This window comes from Rhinoraja longicauda, chromosome 15, assembly GCF_053455715.1.
Source record: "Rhinoraja longicauda isolate Sanriku21f chromosome 15, sRhiLon1.1, whole genome shotgun sequence".
Classification (NCBI taxonomy): Eukaryota; Metazoa; Chordata; class Chondrichthyes; order Rajiformes; family Arhynchobatidae; genus Rhinoraja; species Rhinoraja longicauda.
The window spans coordinates 33,679,336-33,695,758 of record NC_135967.1 but is presented as its reverse complement, the minus strand read 5'-3'; the positions used below and the strand labels follow the sequence as shown (position 1 = coordinate 33,695,758).

Sequence of the window (16,423 nt, the reverse complement as noted above, 5' to 3'; positions counted from 1 at the left end):
AATAACTCTCCCTAGCTCCTACCTAATAATGATGTAATCATCCTTATTCCAACTTAGTACCTTCTCCCAAGGTCGAGACTATCCTTACTCATTGATATTTTAGAACTTTTTATCAAAACGCACTTCCACTAGATCATTTTTATAATGACTTGGTAAATCAAAAGTGATTTGTCATATGCCCCAAAACAGAACACTGAAATTCATACTTGCAGCAGCGCAGCTGATATGTAAACAATGCTCCAAGTGTCTATGTGGTTCGGAGCTTAGTTGAGATTGAAGTGTTTAATAGCCTGATGGTTGTTGGGAAGAAGCTGCACCTGAACCTGGACGTTACATTTTTCATACTCCTTTACCTTCTTCCCAATGGCAGGAGTGAAATGTGAACATGGCCAGGGAAGTCTAATAATGCTGGCTGCCCTTTTCAGCCAGTCAGTCAGTTTTGCTCCAAACTAAATATTATTTACAGAAAGGGGACCAGGAGTCCTCAGCTTTCAAACTAATGTGCATTTGGAGCAAAAACATCAGCTTCAACATGTTGGATTAAACCTACCATTGCTGCAATGGGCAATGACCATGAAATAGAGCATTCCTGGCATAACCGTAACCAAAGGAAATATTGTCGCAGAATCGAGTTGACAAGAATTAATGCTACCCCCCCCCCCCCCCCCCAAACGAGGTGTTCTGTCCAGCACAAGATCTTTTCAGTTCAACTGGTAGGAAACTTCCACTTTAAGTCAATGCATCTGTTAAAGCCCAAATATAGTTTAACTGCACATGCTCTCTTTTCATGGGATATCAGTTACCTGTAAACAGTGTGCCAGGTTGCAATAGGCATCTGGGAAATCTGGCTTCAACTTCAGGGCAGTTCTGTAAGAAGCAATGGCTTCTGGAATATTACCCGAATCCTACAATAAAAGGTAAATTATTTGTTTAAATGCCTACAGCATAATTCCCATTTATTAGTAATGAACAATTCTTGTAGTTATAATTGCATGCGGTAAACATTATTAAAAATATTCAACATCTTGTTAAATAATACTAAGAATCATTTGCCCTGTTTGTGGATTAGGTTTGGTAAGAATGCTGCAAACTTCCTCAATCTTAAAACATTGCAAGCCCTTACCTTATGAATGGAGGCTAGGTTGCTGTGAGCATCAGCAAATGCGGGATTGATCTGTATTGCACGTGTATAGCATTGCAGGGCACCCTGCACATCTTGCATTTCTTTAAGTGTGTTCCCCATGTTTGAGTAAGCATCAGCAAATGTTGGGCTGATTCTGCCAAATTAAAGACGACAAATCATATTTATTTGAACATAACAGCAACTCAAAACTACAACTAACTTCAATGTAGGCACACTAAAAATGCATTAGAAAATGAAAATGGTTACATCTTAGCAATACATTAGTTATTTTAGAAAAAGGAAAACGATCAGCTGACTAAAATACATTGCAGATGTGGAACAAAGCCTAACACAAACTTCACTCTCTCGGTTTAGGTTTCTGATATTGGACAATGTCGGTATGCATCAGGTAGGGATTAAGCATTTTCATATCTTCCTTTGATAATTTTCATCTGGCCTAAAGATATTCCACAATGAAATCTGCAGATAAATAGCTCTATTAAGAAACACTAATTTTCTCAAATCACATTTTACAAATACGTGAAATGATCATTATAACATTTCAGTATTTTTAAAATGTATATAATTGGCAATAATACATTTGTTCTTTTTGGACTAAATTTTAACACAATTAAGCATTTAAATCTGTCCAATTGCCAACTTTACTACAATTCACAGATATAGAAAATAGGAACAGTAAACAGCTATTTAGTGTTGCTCACCATTCAGTATGATCATAGTTCATTATCCACCTCATACCAACCCTCTCCCAATACCCCTTGCACGTTAGCAAACATTCACCTCCTTGTTGACTACAATGACATTCACCCCATTTCCCTCAGATACTTAATCAATGAACTCCACAAAATCGGTAGTTCTTAACAATGTTGTTAACAGTAGATCTTTACAGTGCCCTCCATAATGTTTGGGACAAAGACCCATCATTTATTTATTTGCCTTTGTACTCCACAATTTGAGATTTCTAATAGAAAAAAATTACATGTGGTTAAAGTGCACATTGTCAGATTTTAATAAAGACCATTTTGATTTCACCATGTAGAAATTACAGCTGCGTTTATACATAGTCCCCCCCATTTCAGGGCACCTTAATGTTTGGGACACATGGCTTCACGGGTGTTTGTAATTACTCAGGTGTATTTAATTGCCTCCTTAATGCAGGTATTAGAGAGCTCTCAGCACCTAGTCTTTCCTTCAGTCTTTCCATCATCTTTGGAAACTTTTATTGCTGTTTATCAACATGAGGCTACACTGCAAGATGCAAACTACTGGTTAGCTACAAAAATAGGATGGCCAGGTTACAGTTTGCCAAGAAGTACTTAAAAGAGCAACCACCGTTCTGGAAAAAGGACCGATGAGACGAAGATTAACTTATATCAGAGTGATGGCAAGAGCAAAGTACGGAGCGAAGGAACTGCCCAAGATCCAAAGCATACCACCTCATCTGTGAAACACGGTGGTAGGGGTGTTATGCCCTAGGCATGTATGGCTGCTGAAGATACTGGCTCACTTATCTTCATTGATGATACAACAGCTGATGGTAGTAGCATAATGAATTCTGAAGTGTATAGACACATCCTATCTGCTCAAGTTCAAACAAATGCCTCAAAATTCATTGGCCGGCGGTTCATTCTACAGCAAGACAATGATCCCAAACATGCTGCTAAAGCAACAAAGGAGTTTTTCAAAGCTAAAAAATGGTCAATTCTTGAGTAGCCAAGTCAATCACCCGATCTGAACTCAATTGAGCAACCCTTTTATACGCCAAAGAGAAAATTGAAGGGGACTAACCCCCAAAACAAGCATAAGCTAAAGATGGCTGTAATACAGGCCTGGCAGAGCATCACCAGAGAAGACACCCACCAACTGGTGATGTGCATGAATCGCAGACTTCAAGCAATCATTGCATGCAAAGCATATGCAACAAAATACTAAACATGATCACTTTCATTTATATGACATTGCTGTGTCCCGAACATTATGGTGCCCTGAAATGGGGGGACTATGTATAAACACTGCTGGAATTTCTATATGGTGAAAACAAAATGTATAAAAATGGCCTTTGTTAAAATCTGACAATCTGCACTTTAACCACATGTGATTTTTCTATTACAAATCTCAAATTGTGGAGTACAGAGGCAAATAAATAAATGATGGGTCTTTGTCCCAAACATTATGTTGTGTGTAGGAAGGAACTGCAGATGTTGGTTTCAAACCAAAGACACAAAATGCTGCAGTAACTCAGCGGGACAGGCAGCATCTCTGGAGTGAAGGAATGGGTGACGTTTCGGGTTCTGACCCTTCTGCAGACTGAAAGTCATGGGTAAGGGAAACGAGAAATATAGACGATGACGTAGAAATATAGAACGATATAAAAAGTAACAATGATAAAGGTAACAGGCCATTGTTAGCTGTTTGCTAGGTGAGAACGAAAAGCTCGTGTGACTTGGAGGGGAAGGGATGGAAAGGGGATGTATGGGTTACTTGAAATGAGAGAAATCAATATTCATACCACTGGGTGCCCAAGCGAAATATGAGATGCTGTTCCTCCAATTTGCATTTGGCCTCACTCTTGACAATGGAGGAGGCCTAGGACAGAAAGGTCAGTGTGGGAATGGGAAGGCGAATTAAAGTGTTTAGCAACCGGCAGATCAGGTAGGTCCAGGCGGACTGAGCAGAATGCTCTGCCACTGCTTCTCACATCTACCAAAGGCAGATGTTGACCAAATATTCAAAGAATTACAATTATTCAGCACACAACACCCAGAGATTCTTAAGCTATGAATTCATAAACACAAATTGGGTCAGGACAAATATGATGGGCAAACAAGTGGGCAGTTACCTGATAGCCTCCTTATAGTGCATTAATGCTTCCTGTAGCTTTCCTTGCTGCTGCAGTACACTGGCGAGGTTTGAATGGGCAGCTGCAAATTCTGGAAATACCTATAACATCCAAAATACCCGGATGGCTCAATTTTCATTAAAATATTTTCATGATTTACAAATAAATGTTAAGCAATAACAATTCAAGTGCACAATATTCAGAATATTGAAACAAATGAGATAACAGACTCGCAATCAAAGCACATTAAAAAAATTGCACACAGACCTCCCAACATTTGATTTTACAAATTCATGATTCATGTCCAAAATACAGAATTTTACATCAAAACTCATAATATGGCGCGTGATGCAACGTTTCAGCAAAAAAAGGTATGTACGCCAAATGCACATATGCGTTGCATTCATGTGTGAAAAACGACTATTATTTCCAACAGCCTGTAGTTCTTGAACTACATGTACAATGTCAGGCCTATCATGAGTATATTCTGCTATTTATAGAAATGTTATTGAACAGAGATACTTTTTGCAACACAAAGAAAAAATTGTTTTGTTTTTTCTATTTTACTTTTTCCTTACACATCCCAATTCTCTTGGTATTGAATAAAAGAACAATGGTCATAAAATGTATGAAGTTATGTATGAAGACTAAGTTATGAAGAAAGAGTTGATATGTGCGACTCAACTAAGCATACAGAAGTACTTGGTAAATTCGCACATTAATTGATAATCAGCCCAAAAAGGTAGCAATTGGCTTTTCTGCTGTGTTTTATATTTTAACCATATCTTAATTAATATAGTTATATAATCTTGCACTTAAAATTAATATTTACTCATTGTACCACTGATTTTCTGGCACTCTTGGTTCCAGAGCTTTGCTGGTTTATCCAGCCGGCCAAGGAAGGACGGCTATGGGGATAGACGTGCTGGCTCCAGCTGGGCTGGAGTTCCAGAGCCCCGGCCACAGGTTGCAAATTCAACCCATCGATCGGCCATGGAAGTCCTGATGAGGTTGAGATTGGCTGCCTTGCCCAGCCTAGGTGCCACATTTTCGGGGAGACTCCCAGGGCGGGGGGATTTCTCGCGGAACCCCTAGCGAACGAATTGACAAATTGGTCATGGAAGTCCCGATGAGGTTGAGATTGGCTGTCTTGCCCAGTCTAGATTCCACATTTTCGGGGAGACCTCCAGGGCGGGGGGGATTTCTCGCGGAACCCACAGAGACTTCTAGCGGCCGAATTGACAAATTGCAATTACCGATTGTTTTCAGGAAAAATGGAAGGTGAAATCGGAATGGCGGAAGTGAAGAAAGCGGAAACTTTCCGCCAAATTCGGAAGGGTTGGGAGCGGTGCACAAACCTGAAGCAGAATTTTGTAATAAATTGTCTTAAATTTTTAGATTGTTTTCTAGCCATTTACCTCATATTGTCATTTTGAGTTTCAGCCATCAACAATTTCATTTGGCAAAGTCCTCATATGGCTCAATGCTTATTCCTCCTGAATGAGAATCTCGCAAATATACAAAGTAGGAACAAGTAGGGTTCTGTTCCTCAACCCTGTTCTACCATTTAAGATTATGGACAATCTAAATGAAATCTTAATTCATTATTTCCCTTTGATCTTTCCACTCAATTGATTACTAAGCATTTACCTACAAACTAGATCAAAAAATATTCAAAGATTCTACCACCACCCTTTGAGGAGATTCAAAACACATTCACCATAGAAAATCATTTTTTCATGTGCCTTAACTGAGCATTCAATCTTCAAGCATTCACCCCTAGCTCTAGAAGCTATATCCAGAGGATGGTCCCAAGGAGCTTTGGTCCTTTTCCTTGTCTAACAGGTTCAACATTTTTGTTTCCTGGTGGATGCGGATAGAAACTGAAGAAAGAATGTGCAAATGGAATGGACGTAAATGGCCTAGAAATCCCCAAAATGCCACCCCTCAATAGGTCGAAGAATAAAAGGAGAAATATCGTGGACACATATGACGTGAACTACAAATTTTAAATGGGAGAGTTTGTTTGGACAAACCAAATTAGCAAGGAAACCATGGAGGAATTGTGCACTAGGATTGCCTTTTAGAAGTAAATTCAGGAATGGGCTATTTTAGATTTGGTCTTAAATAATGAGCAAGGATTAATAAGACCGAAGAAGGGTCCCAACTCGAAACATCACCCATCTTTTTCTCTCTAGAGATGCTGCAACTGAGTTACTCCTGCACTTTGTGTCTAATTTTAATAAGGTATCTTGTGGTTACAGATCCCTTCAGGGGTAGTGACCACAATATGATAGAAAATGCAAATGCTGTTTGAGGATGAACACCATAGATTCGTAACCCGTATCTTCAATTATAATGGTGTAAGCAAGAAGTTGTCCATGGTGGACTGTATCAACGAGCCAAGTCACAAGTCAGTAGATGAACAGTTGTAGATATTCAAACAGGTGTGTACAATGCTCAGCAACAATTTATCCCAATCAAAAGGAGAGATGTCAATTAGTGGTTAACAAAGTGTTAAACTGAAAAGAAAGATAAATAAAGTGGCAGGCATCAGTGGTAGTCTAGATTTGGGGATTTTAGGATCCAGCAAAAGACCAAGATGAACTAACAATGAATTTTGAGAAAAAAGAACTTTCATGTAAAAATACAGTAACGTTGCTATGGATACATAAATAGAAAGAGAGTAGCTAAAGTAAATGCAAGGCCTTGTGTGAACGATGTTCGTGAATTAATAAATACAAAGAAACGACAGATATGTTGTCAAAGAAGTGGCAGCAGATACATTACACCCATAGGATGAAATTGCCCATAAACTCTACAGTTTCTTGTGTCTCTAAATATAATTAAACCAAGTGAATACGATTTGTTCAACTTTTTGAGAACGCAACAGGGCAAGTTGTTAGAGGGGAACCTGTGGAGATAGTATTTAGTATTTAGATTTCCAAAAGGTATTTGTGAACTGTTGCATAAATTAAAAGTCTACGGTATCAAAGATTGACAAATGGTGTTTAATGTAGTGATGTGCGAGGTCATGCACTTCAGTGGAAGAAACCAAAAGGCAAAATTATCTAAGTTAAATTGAGAGAGATTGCCAATGAGTGAAGTTCAGAGGGATCTGTGTGTTCTCGTGCATGAATCACAAAAACAATTATGGGGAATGACTTTGTCCTTCTTGTAAAGGGGTTAAGGTTTAAAAATGGGGGGTGTTGTACTTGTGCAGGGCATTGGCTAGGACGAATCTGGAATACTACATTTAGCTTAATCCCCTTAACTAAAAAGGTTATTAAATCAGACGCAGTATAAAAGAGATTCACCAGGCCAATTTCGGAAATTAGCAAATTGTCCTACCAAGACAGACCAAATAGTCTGGGGCCATATTTCCTTGGCATTTAGTAGAATAAAGGGTGACCTTATTCAACATACACAATTCAAAGGAAGCTTGACAGAGTAGATGCTACAATGTTTCCAACTGTAAATATTTGATTAGATTAAGGAATTGAGGGGTATGGGGAATTGGCACAGAAGAATTGTTAAGGCCAACAATGATCAACCATGAATATATCAAATGGCGGGGCAGGCTTAAAGGGCCTAATCTATATACTAAATCTCTCGTTTGTTTGTTTGTTTGTTTGTTCCTGAACTACAGCCAAAACGGTACACAATAGCGCGTCAATTTTAGGCCCACCTTACTCACCGTCATCCCTTTGGTGCTAATGGAAGAAGTTTCATTGAAATTGGTGTTATAGTTTTAAAGTTATTCACATATTAAAGTTTAAATCTATCTCCTAGGGAGGGAGGGAGCGGGTGGACGGAGGGGGGAGGAGGGAGGATAAGAGGGGGTTGGAGTGGGGGGGAGGGGAAGGGGGGGAGGAGAGGGAAGGGGGGAGGAGAGGGAAGGGGGGAGGAGAGGGAAGGGGGGAGGAGAGAGAAGGGGGGAGGAGAGGGAAGGGGGGAGGAGAGGGAAGGGGGGGAAGAGAGGGAAGGGGGGGAGGAGAGGGAAGGGGGGAGGAGAGGGAAGGGGGGGAGGAGAGGGAAGGGGGGAGGAGGGAAGGGGGGAGGAGGGAAGGGGGGAGGAGAGGGAAGGGGGGGAGGAGGGGGAAGGGGGGGAGGAGGGGGAAGGGGGGGAGGAGAGGGAAGGAGGGGAGGAGAGGGAAGGGGGGGAGGAGAGGGAAGGGGGGGAGGAGAGGGTGCTGCACCAATGCAGGAGAGGTTTGGGCCCAACGGGTCCACTTGGTCTAGTAGAGTACGATTGTTCTCATTTTTTTGTTCTTGTGCTCATGTAAAATGTGGAAGTACAATTAAAGTCAGCACATAACATTTCACATTCCAAAAATACAGGATCATTTATTAAATATAAAACACATTATTCTGGAATCATTTAAAATACAATCATACCAAATACAGAGTACACTAATTGCTCCCTTTCCACCTTACCTCCAGAGCCTTTCGATACAGTTGTACAGCCTCCTCAATGTTACCCTGTTCCCTTTTGATATTTGCTAAATTGTTCAGAGAGTCAGCATGGGTAGGACAGAGACGCAGGGCTGTGTTGTAGCATTCTTCTGCCTCAGCAACCTGCCACAGAAGAACCAGATCAGCAGGCAGGTAACAGTTATGGGGATAGTACAAGCATTTAAATGAAGCAATCAAGAACAAGTGGAAAAGCATAATATGATCTTGCAGTATGGTCTTTATGAAAAGGAAAATTATATTTAACTGTGTCCTTTATTAGAATACATTGAAGTGCAGCCCATAAAGTGTGGCTTTGGATGTCCAGAAACATACAGTGAGATTCCATGGCCAAAGTTCTTTACAAGGCTGTAAAATGAAGATAGCAAATTCCACTGAAGGTTTGAGACTGCTAAATAGATAAAGCAAAGCGAGGATAGATAATCCTCAATAAAAACAAAATACTGGAGCATACGGGTAAAGCAGCACCTGTGCAAAAAGCAGACTCAACATTTTGAATTGGCCGAACACTTGAAATCCAAGATAGTATCCCGCTAAAGACACGTCTTTGACCTGTAATGTTAACCATTTCTCTTTTCAGACGCTTCCTGACCACAGCTTGTGTTTGCAGATGTTTAGCATAAAAATTTTGTTAACTACTAAGCTGCCTCAGCTTTTACATTGCATGTTAATAACTTGCATATACTTTATTTTGCTAACGAATAAGTGGAAAAATGAGCTGCAAGGAGTTCAGATCAGATTAGTTTGTTGCTGTATACACCAGGGAGTAATTAAATTGCATGCTTGCATGAAGCTCTGTGTAAACAGGACGCAGAGTAAATGATAGATACAATACATACAAGAACAAATGCAAAACAACAAAATGGTACAAAGATTGCAGTGCAAAAAAAATTATATTGCAGCGCCATAATGGAATAACTGAATAAGGTAGATTAAGAACGAATGTACACGGCAGTCTCCATAGGAAGGGGGTTTGAAAGAGGTGATTGGTTCGAGAGCTTCACAGCAGTTAGGAAGAAGAGCGAGGAAGAACCAGCTTTAAGTCAATACTTCAAGTTCCTGCAATTTCTCCCAGAATACGAGAAAAAACAGGAATGGCCAGGGTGGCAAGCATCCTTGACAATACTTTCAGCCTTCCAGATATAATGCACTATAAAAATGGACTAGATGCAAGGATGTGATGGGCTTGTGGTGGATTGGATTGTGTTCACCACTCTGCAAAAAACAACCTGCTCATTTCATTCTACATAGCAGGTGCCTTATCCCACCTTTACATCCAACAAGAAAACTAAATACAAGGAAGTAAAAAATTGTTGAAAGCTGTCTGTTAAAGTTTGCATCGTTGAATTTCTCAAATGCTTACATTTCCCTTTTCCTTTAGTGCATTGGCTAGATTGCAGTAGGCATCTGGAAAGTGAGGCTGCAGCTCAATGGCTCTTCTATAGGTATCAATAGCAAGATCAATGAGTCCTTGTTCATAATAGACACAAGCCAGGTTTCCATGGACAACTGCATGATTAGGACTTAGACTCAAAGCTCTCAGGTACGCAGCCACTGCCCTAAAAAAAGAAAAACACATGATAAACAACAAAACCTATAGTGTTAAATACTTAAGATAGACACAAAAAGCTGGAGTAACTCAGCGGGACAGGCAGCATCTCTGGAGAGAAGGAATGGGTGACATTTCGGGTCGAGACCCTTCTTCAGACTGGTTAGGGATAAGGGAAACGAGTGATATAGACGGTGGTATGGAGAGGTAAAGAACAAAGAATGAAAGATATGCTAAAAAGTAACGATGATAAAGGAAACAGGCCATTGTTAGCTGTTTGTAGGGTTAAAATGAGAAACTAGTGCGATTTGGGTGGGGGAGGGATAGAAAGGGAATGCTGGGGCTACCTGAAATTAGAGAATTCAATATTCGTACCACTGGGCTGTAAGCTGCCCAAGCCAAATATGAGATGCTGTTCCTCTAATTTGTGTTTAGCCTCACTTTGACAATGGAGGAGACCCAGGACAGAAAGGTCTGTGTAGGAATGGGAAGGAGAATTAAAGTGTCCAACAACCGGGATATCAGGTACGTGTAGGCGGGCTGAGCAAAGGTTTTCCGCGAAACAATTGCCCAGTTTGCGTTTGGTCTCACCGATGTATACAAGTCCACATCTTGAACAACGGATACCGTGGATGAGGTTGGAGGAGGTACAAATGAACCTCTGCCTAACCTGAAAGGACTGTTGGGGTCCCTGGACAGAGTCGAGGCAGGAGGTATAGTGACAGGTGTTGCATCTTCTGCGGATGCAGGGGAAGGTACCTGGGGAGTGGGTGGTTTGGGATGAGTTAACCAGGGAGTTACGGAGGGAATGGTCTCTGAGGAAGGCGGAAAGGGGTGGAGATGGGAAAATGTGGCTGGTGGTGGGATCCCGTTGGGAGGTGGCAGAAATTTTGGAGGATTATGGAGGGGGGGAGGCGGGGGAGCAAGGGCCGAGGGGGAGGGGAGAGCAAGGGCAGAGCTCCGGGGAACCGAGGAGACACGAGTGCGGGCCTCATCTATGATGGGATAGGGGAATCCCTGTTCCCTAAAGAATGGGACCATCTCGGATGTCCTAGTATGGAACACTTCATCTTGGGCGCACATATGGCATAGACGGAGGAATTGGGAGTAAGGGAGAGTCTTTACAGGAAGCAGGTTGGGAAGAAGTGTAGTCTAGATAGTTGTGGGAGTCCATTTTACAATTTAAATATTCAAATGACATTGCTACACAAACTGAATGAAGAATATAGTGGTTCACAATTTGATACCAGCAACTAGCTGACCACACTTATTATACAAAGAAGCAACTAAACAGTTGCACCCTTGTCAAATTGGTGTCAAATAACATTCAGATCCTCAATGATTATGCCCTGCAGGGGCCAGCTTGTTATTTTTACACAAAACCATTGTAAAACTAACAAACACCTGTCTAAGGACTTGTTAACCAGCATAGTTTGCAGTTAAAAAGAGGCAAATGTCTGTAATGTTCCCAGTTTGCGTTTGGTCTCACCGATGTATACAAGTCCACATCTTGAACAACGGATACCGTGGATGAGGTTGGAGGAGGTACAAATGAACCTCTGCCTAACCTGAAAGGACTGTTGGGGTCCCTGGTTGGGAAAACCTCTGCCTAACCTGAAAGGACTGTTGGGTTTTTGGTTGGGAAAATATAATGGTGTGCCACAGGGTTCATTGCTGGGCCCTCAACCTTTATGTACACTTCTGGATGAAGCCACCCGAGGCACGGTTGCTATATCTGCCAATGACACAAGGATAGCCAGGAAAACAAGTTAAGAAGAGAACACAGAGGAACCTAAACAATAAAGGATTTAGTGAACAAGCAAATTAAGTCTGTGTAGACCCAATATAATAAAGCAGGTGAAGTGAACAAGTAAAGATATTTGCACACTTGAGATGTAAAAAAACAAACAGTTTCCCATAGGTTCAGGCCCATTAGCCCCAGATGTCTGCATCATCATCATGCCATCTAACTAATAGGATCTGTCTGCATGTCGACTTAATCTTACTCTTCGTTGCCTCTTCACTTTGACCCATTATGGCAGAATTCCTATATCACGTTTCTCTCACAAATCCTGATCCTCCAACCCCTTCCATCCCACTCCCCCTCGCAATTTCCCCACTTCCCAAACACCTTCTAAATGTACGGGCCTTGCAAATCATTGAAAATGCCTTGCAGTTGAAGGGTGTTACAGCTCAGATTGAATGGGACGTGGCAAAGGAAGGGCTCAGCTGTGGCTGCCAACCAAATCAACACGGGTTGATAAGTCACATCCAAGATCATTGCCCTACAGTATTGAGTGACTAAATATTTACAAAATTCTATTGTTTCTTTCGCATGACCTACCTCCCGAGCGTCATGTTGGCCATAGCTGTGAAATAACAGCACAGGACCACTTTGTTATTGCTAATAAAATGATTTAATGAGAGAAAAATGTCTGATTCAATATTATATATGGGCCTGTACAGAACTAATGCAGTTATATAGGAATGGTGAAAGAAGATCCAATGTACTGTGCACAGTAAGGATCTTCTTTAAAGGATACAAATCCTTTGGAAGCAATTCAGAGTATGTTTACTGGACTAATATCAGAAAGGGCATATTATCATGACAAGTTAAGTTTATTGTCGTATGCACTGGTACAGTGAAGTAGAGGAACAATGAAAATCTTGCGTTACAGCAGCATCACACATACAGATTTAGGAATGCTTAAACAGGCTTGGTTTGCATTTGGAAGCAGTATCTTTGAATACATTCAAAGACAGAGGTAGATGGATTCTTTAAGCAGGGGTGTAAGATCATAAGGTCAATGGTAATTGAGGTTACAATCTGTTCAACTAAGTTGATTAAATAGCAGACGGGGTTCAAGGAGAAAGAGGCTTATTCCTGCACTTAATTTGCATTCTCCATTGTTAAACACAAAGACTAGAAAGTGATTAAGAATGAAAAGCAAAATTTACATTCCATTTTGCCTGTGCCCCTCCGAAATCTTTATTCTCCATTGGAACAAAATGCACTCATCCCTGTATCAGATTTAACGGCACAGGTAGATTGATTAGTAGGATAGAAAATTGGTTGACAGACAGAAAGCAAAGAGTGGGGATAAATGGGTCCCTTTCGGAATGGCTGGCAGTGACCAGTGGGGTACCGCAAGGTTCGGTGCTGGGACCCCAGCTATTTACGATATACATTAATGACTTAGATGAAGGGATTAAAAGTACCATTAGCAAATTTGCAGATGATACTAAGCTGGGGGGTAGTGTGAATTGTGAGGAAGATGCAATAAGGCTGCAGGGTGACTTGGACAGGTTGTGTGAGTGGGCGGATACATGGCAGATGCAGTTTAATGTAGATAAGTGTGAGGTTATTCACTTTGGAAGTAAGAATAGAAAGGCAGATTATTATCTGAATGGTGTCAAGTTAGGAAGAGGGGATGTTCAACGAGATCTGGGTGTCCTAGTGCATCAGTCACTGAAAGGAAGCATGCAGGTACAGCAGGCAGTGAAGAAAGCCAATGGAATGTTGGCCTTCGTAACAAGAGGAGTTGAGTATAGCAGCAAAGAGGTCCTTCTACAGATGTACCGGGCCCTGGTGAGACCGCACCTGGAGTACTGTGTGCAGTTTTGGTCTCCAAATTTGAGGAAGGATATTCTTGCTATTGAGGGCGTGCAGCGTAGGTTCACTAGGTTGATTCCTGGAATGGCGGGAATGTCGTATGTTGAAAGGCTGGAGCAACTGGGTTGTATACACTGGAATTTAGAAGGATGAGGGGGGATCTTATTGAAACGTATAAGATAATTAGGGGATTGGACACATTAGAGGCAGGAAACATGTTCCCAATGTTGGGGGAGTCCAGAACAAGGGGCCACAGTTTAAGAATAAGGGGTAGGCCATTTAGAACGGAGATGAGGAAGAACTTTTTCAGTCAGAGAGTGGTGAAGGTGTGGAATTCTCTGCCTCAGAAGGCAGTGGAGGCCAGTTCGTTGGATGCTTTCAAGAGAGAGCTGGATAGAGCTCTTAAGGATAGCGGAGTGAGGGGGTATGGGGAGAAGGCAGGAACCGGGTACTGATTGAGAGTGATCAGCCATGATCGCATTGAATGGCGGTGCTGGCTCGAAGGGCTGAATGGCCTACTCCTGCACCTATTGTCTATTGTCTATTGACTGGATGTTACAATCCCTAGGGTTTGCACTACAATTGACTGGTGTTGTTCTTGGGATGACCACTAGGTGCTACCATTCAGACACATCTTCATTTGTGTACCTCAACATCACCGGGTGTTTCGGCCTTTTATCACAAGACACCCTCAGTCGAGGCAGGCCCACCGCAGGGTGATCAGACCTGGGTGTGTGTCTTATGGTTAGCCTCTAGATGGTTACGTGGCAGCCCAGACAGCATCTTTTCTTTTCAGCCACAGCAAATGACTGCTCCGTTCGGCAGCATGGACAAGTTCTTTGATTGCCCTCCTTTGGGCCTGCCTTCTGACTCCTACTTCCCTCAGGAGCCTTGCAGTGGATCTAGCTACAAAGCCCCTGCACCCCACCTCCACTGGACGCACCCTTACACTTTACACCTAAATTCCCTGGTACTGTATAACATTTGGTTCCCCAAGGTGACCCACTCTTTTCACAATTTGCAAACAGTAACTCACTAACATGAATTCAAATCTGGACGTGGGGCGGTTGTGGCAGACTTTCAAATAAAAATCTTGAATTTAAAAAATGTTATTATAAACAAGTACGTTTAATTTTCAAAAAATGCAATTTAGAAGTGATGTGGTTCAAACAAAGTGGTTTGCAAATAACTATCACTCTCAATTTCTGAGGCACAAAGAGCAACTAGGGCAAGGTTAAAATTCAGAGATGGAAAACTAAATGAACTGAAATGGAATGGAAAACCCGTTGTAATAACTATCTTGCTACTCATTTTACATATAGCCAATTGGATTTCAGCCACATAAATTAACACTGGATGCTGCAACAAGTAAAAGAACATATTGAAATGTTGCCATTTTTATTTGCTCACCTATCAAAAATACGTGCCTCCTTTAAAACATTTCCCAAGTTGATATAAGCATCCAAGAAGTTTGGATCCAAAGTAACAGCCTGCAATTCAATTAACAAGTCCAATTAAAATAATTCTACACAAAGACTTTCTATTTTTACAATGCAAGATAAACATTTTCTGACATTGAAGTTAAAAAAGCTAAAGAACATAAAGTGCTGGAGTAAATGAGTAGGTCAGGCAACATCCCTGGAGAACGTGAATGGGTGACATTCCGGTTCAAGACCCTTCATTGTACGAATTGTGTGTGGTGGGAAGGAAAACTGGAGAAGCAGGACAGAAGCATACAAAGAGTGTAGGAAAGAACTGGCGATGCTGGCTTAAATCGAAGATACACAAAATGCTGATGTAACTCAGCGGGACAGGCAGCATCTCTGGAGAGAAGGAATGGGTGACGTTTCAAGTCGAACCCCTCTTCAGACTGACAGAGGCATGGCAGGTACTATGTCAACATAGGCAAGGGGGGTTTAATGGCTTTGTCATAGAGTGATAGTGTGGAAACAGGCCCTTTGGCCCAACTCGTCCACACCGGCCAACAATGTCCCAACTACACTAGTCCCACTTGCCTGCGCTTGGTCCATATACCTCCAAACATGTCCTATCCATGTACCCGTCTAACTGTTTCTTAAACGATGGGATAGACCCAGCCTCAACTACCTCCTCTGGCAGCTTGTTCCATACACCCACCACCCTTTATGTGAAAAAGTTACCCCTCAGATTCCTATTAAGTCTTTTCCCCTTCACCTTGAACCCATGTCCTCTGGCCCTCAATTCCCCTACTCTGGGCAAAAGACCGTGCATCTTCTCAGATCAGAAAAAACATCACAACAAGCAGCTCAAAACGAGTGATGGAGCAAAATGCAATTGGTTCGAGCTTCGTCCTCGAGTGATGTACCAAAAGGGTACTCCCTTACCTTTTCAAAGTGGTGTATAGCTAGCCAGATTTCTCCCTGGGCATTAAACACACACCCAAGATTACTCCAGGCAACAGCGAAGTTGGGCTGAGTTTCAATCGCTTTCAGGTAACAAGCCTTTATTATGTTAATTGAAACAAGGGCAAGGGAGGGAAGGGGTATCAGAAAGATGGGATGGGAGATTTGTAACAAAGATTGAAAAGAGGGGGGAGGAGGGAGGGGGAAAAAAAACTTTATTAGTGTTCATTCTGAAACCAGACAAAAGTGAACCTGCAGCAAAGGCTAGCGCTGAATTCGCTCACTGGCCCCATGAGAGCATGCGCAAAATAAAACCTCAACCCACGTACAGCCAGCCATTTTTCAGTTATGCAATGCAGAGTTAAAAATGGCTCTTCCACTTCAATAATCAAGATATTTTAAAATAGAAATTACAGATTTCAGA

The 16,423-nt window shown here is 41.7% G+C and overlaps 1 protein-coding gene across 3 annotated transcripts in view; it reads right to left on the bottom strand.

The window, feature by feature from the left end:
* The window catches only part of LOC144600636 (UDP-N-acetylglucosamine--peptide N-acetylglucosaminyltransferase 110 kDa subunit), a 58,797-nt gene that overhangs the window by 21,938 nt on the left and 20,436 nt on the right, over positions 1 to 16,423 (bottom strand). For all 3 annotated transcript variants that reach the window (XM_078412465.1, XM_078412464.1, XM_078412466.1), the window contains 7 exons: positions 15,982 to 16,098; positions 15,029 to 15,108; positions 9,820 to 10,015; positions 8,421 to 8,561; positions 3,984 to 4,084; positions 1,124 to 1,277; positions 804 to 905 (listed from right to left, as the gene is read on the bottom strand). In XM_078412465.1, the coding sequence (XP_078268591.1) occupies positions 804 to 905; positions 1,124 to 1,277; positions 3,984 to 4,084; positions 8,421 to 8,561; positions 9,820 to 10,015; positions 15,029 to 15,108; positions 15,982 to 16,098 (891 nt within the window). The remainder of the gene's footprint in view (positions 1 to 803; positions 906 to 1,123; positions 1,278 to 3,983; positions 4,085 to 8,420; positions 8,562 to 9,819; positions 10,016 to 15,028; positions 15,109 to 15,981; positions 16,099 to 16,423) is intronic.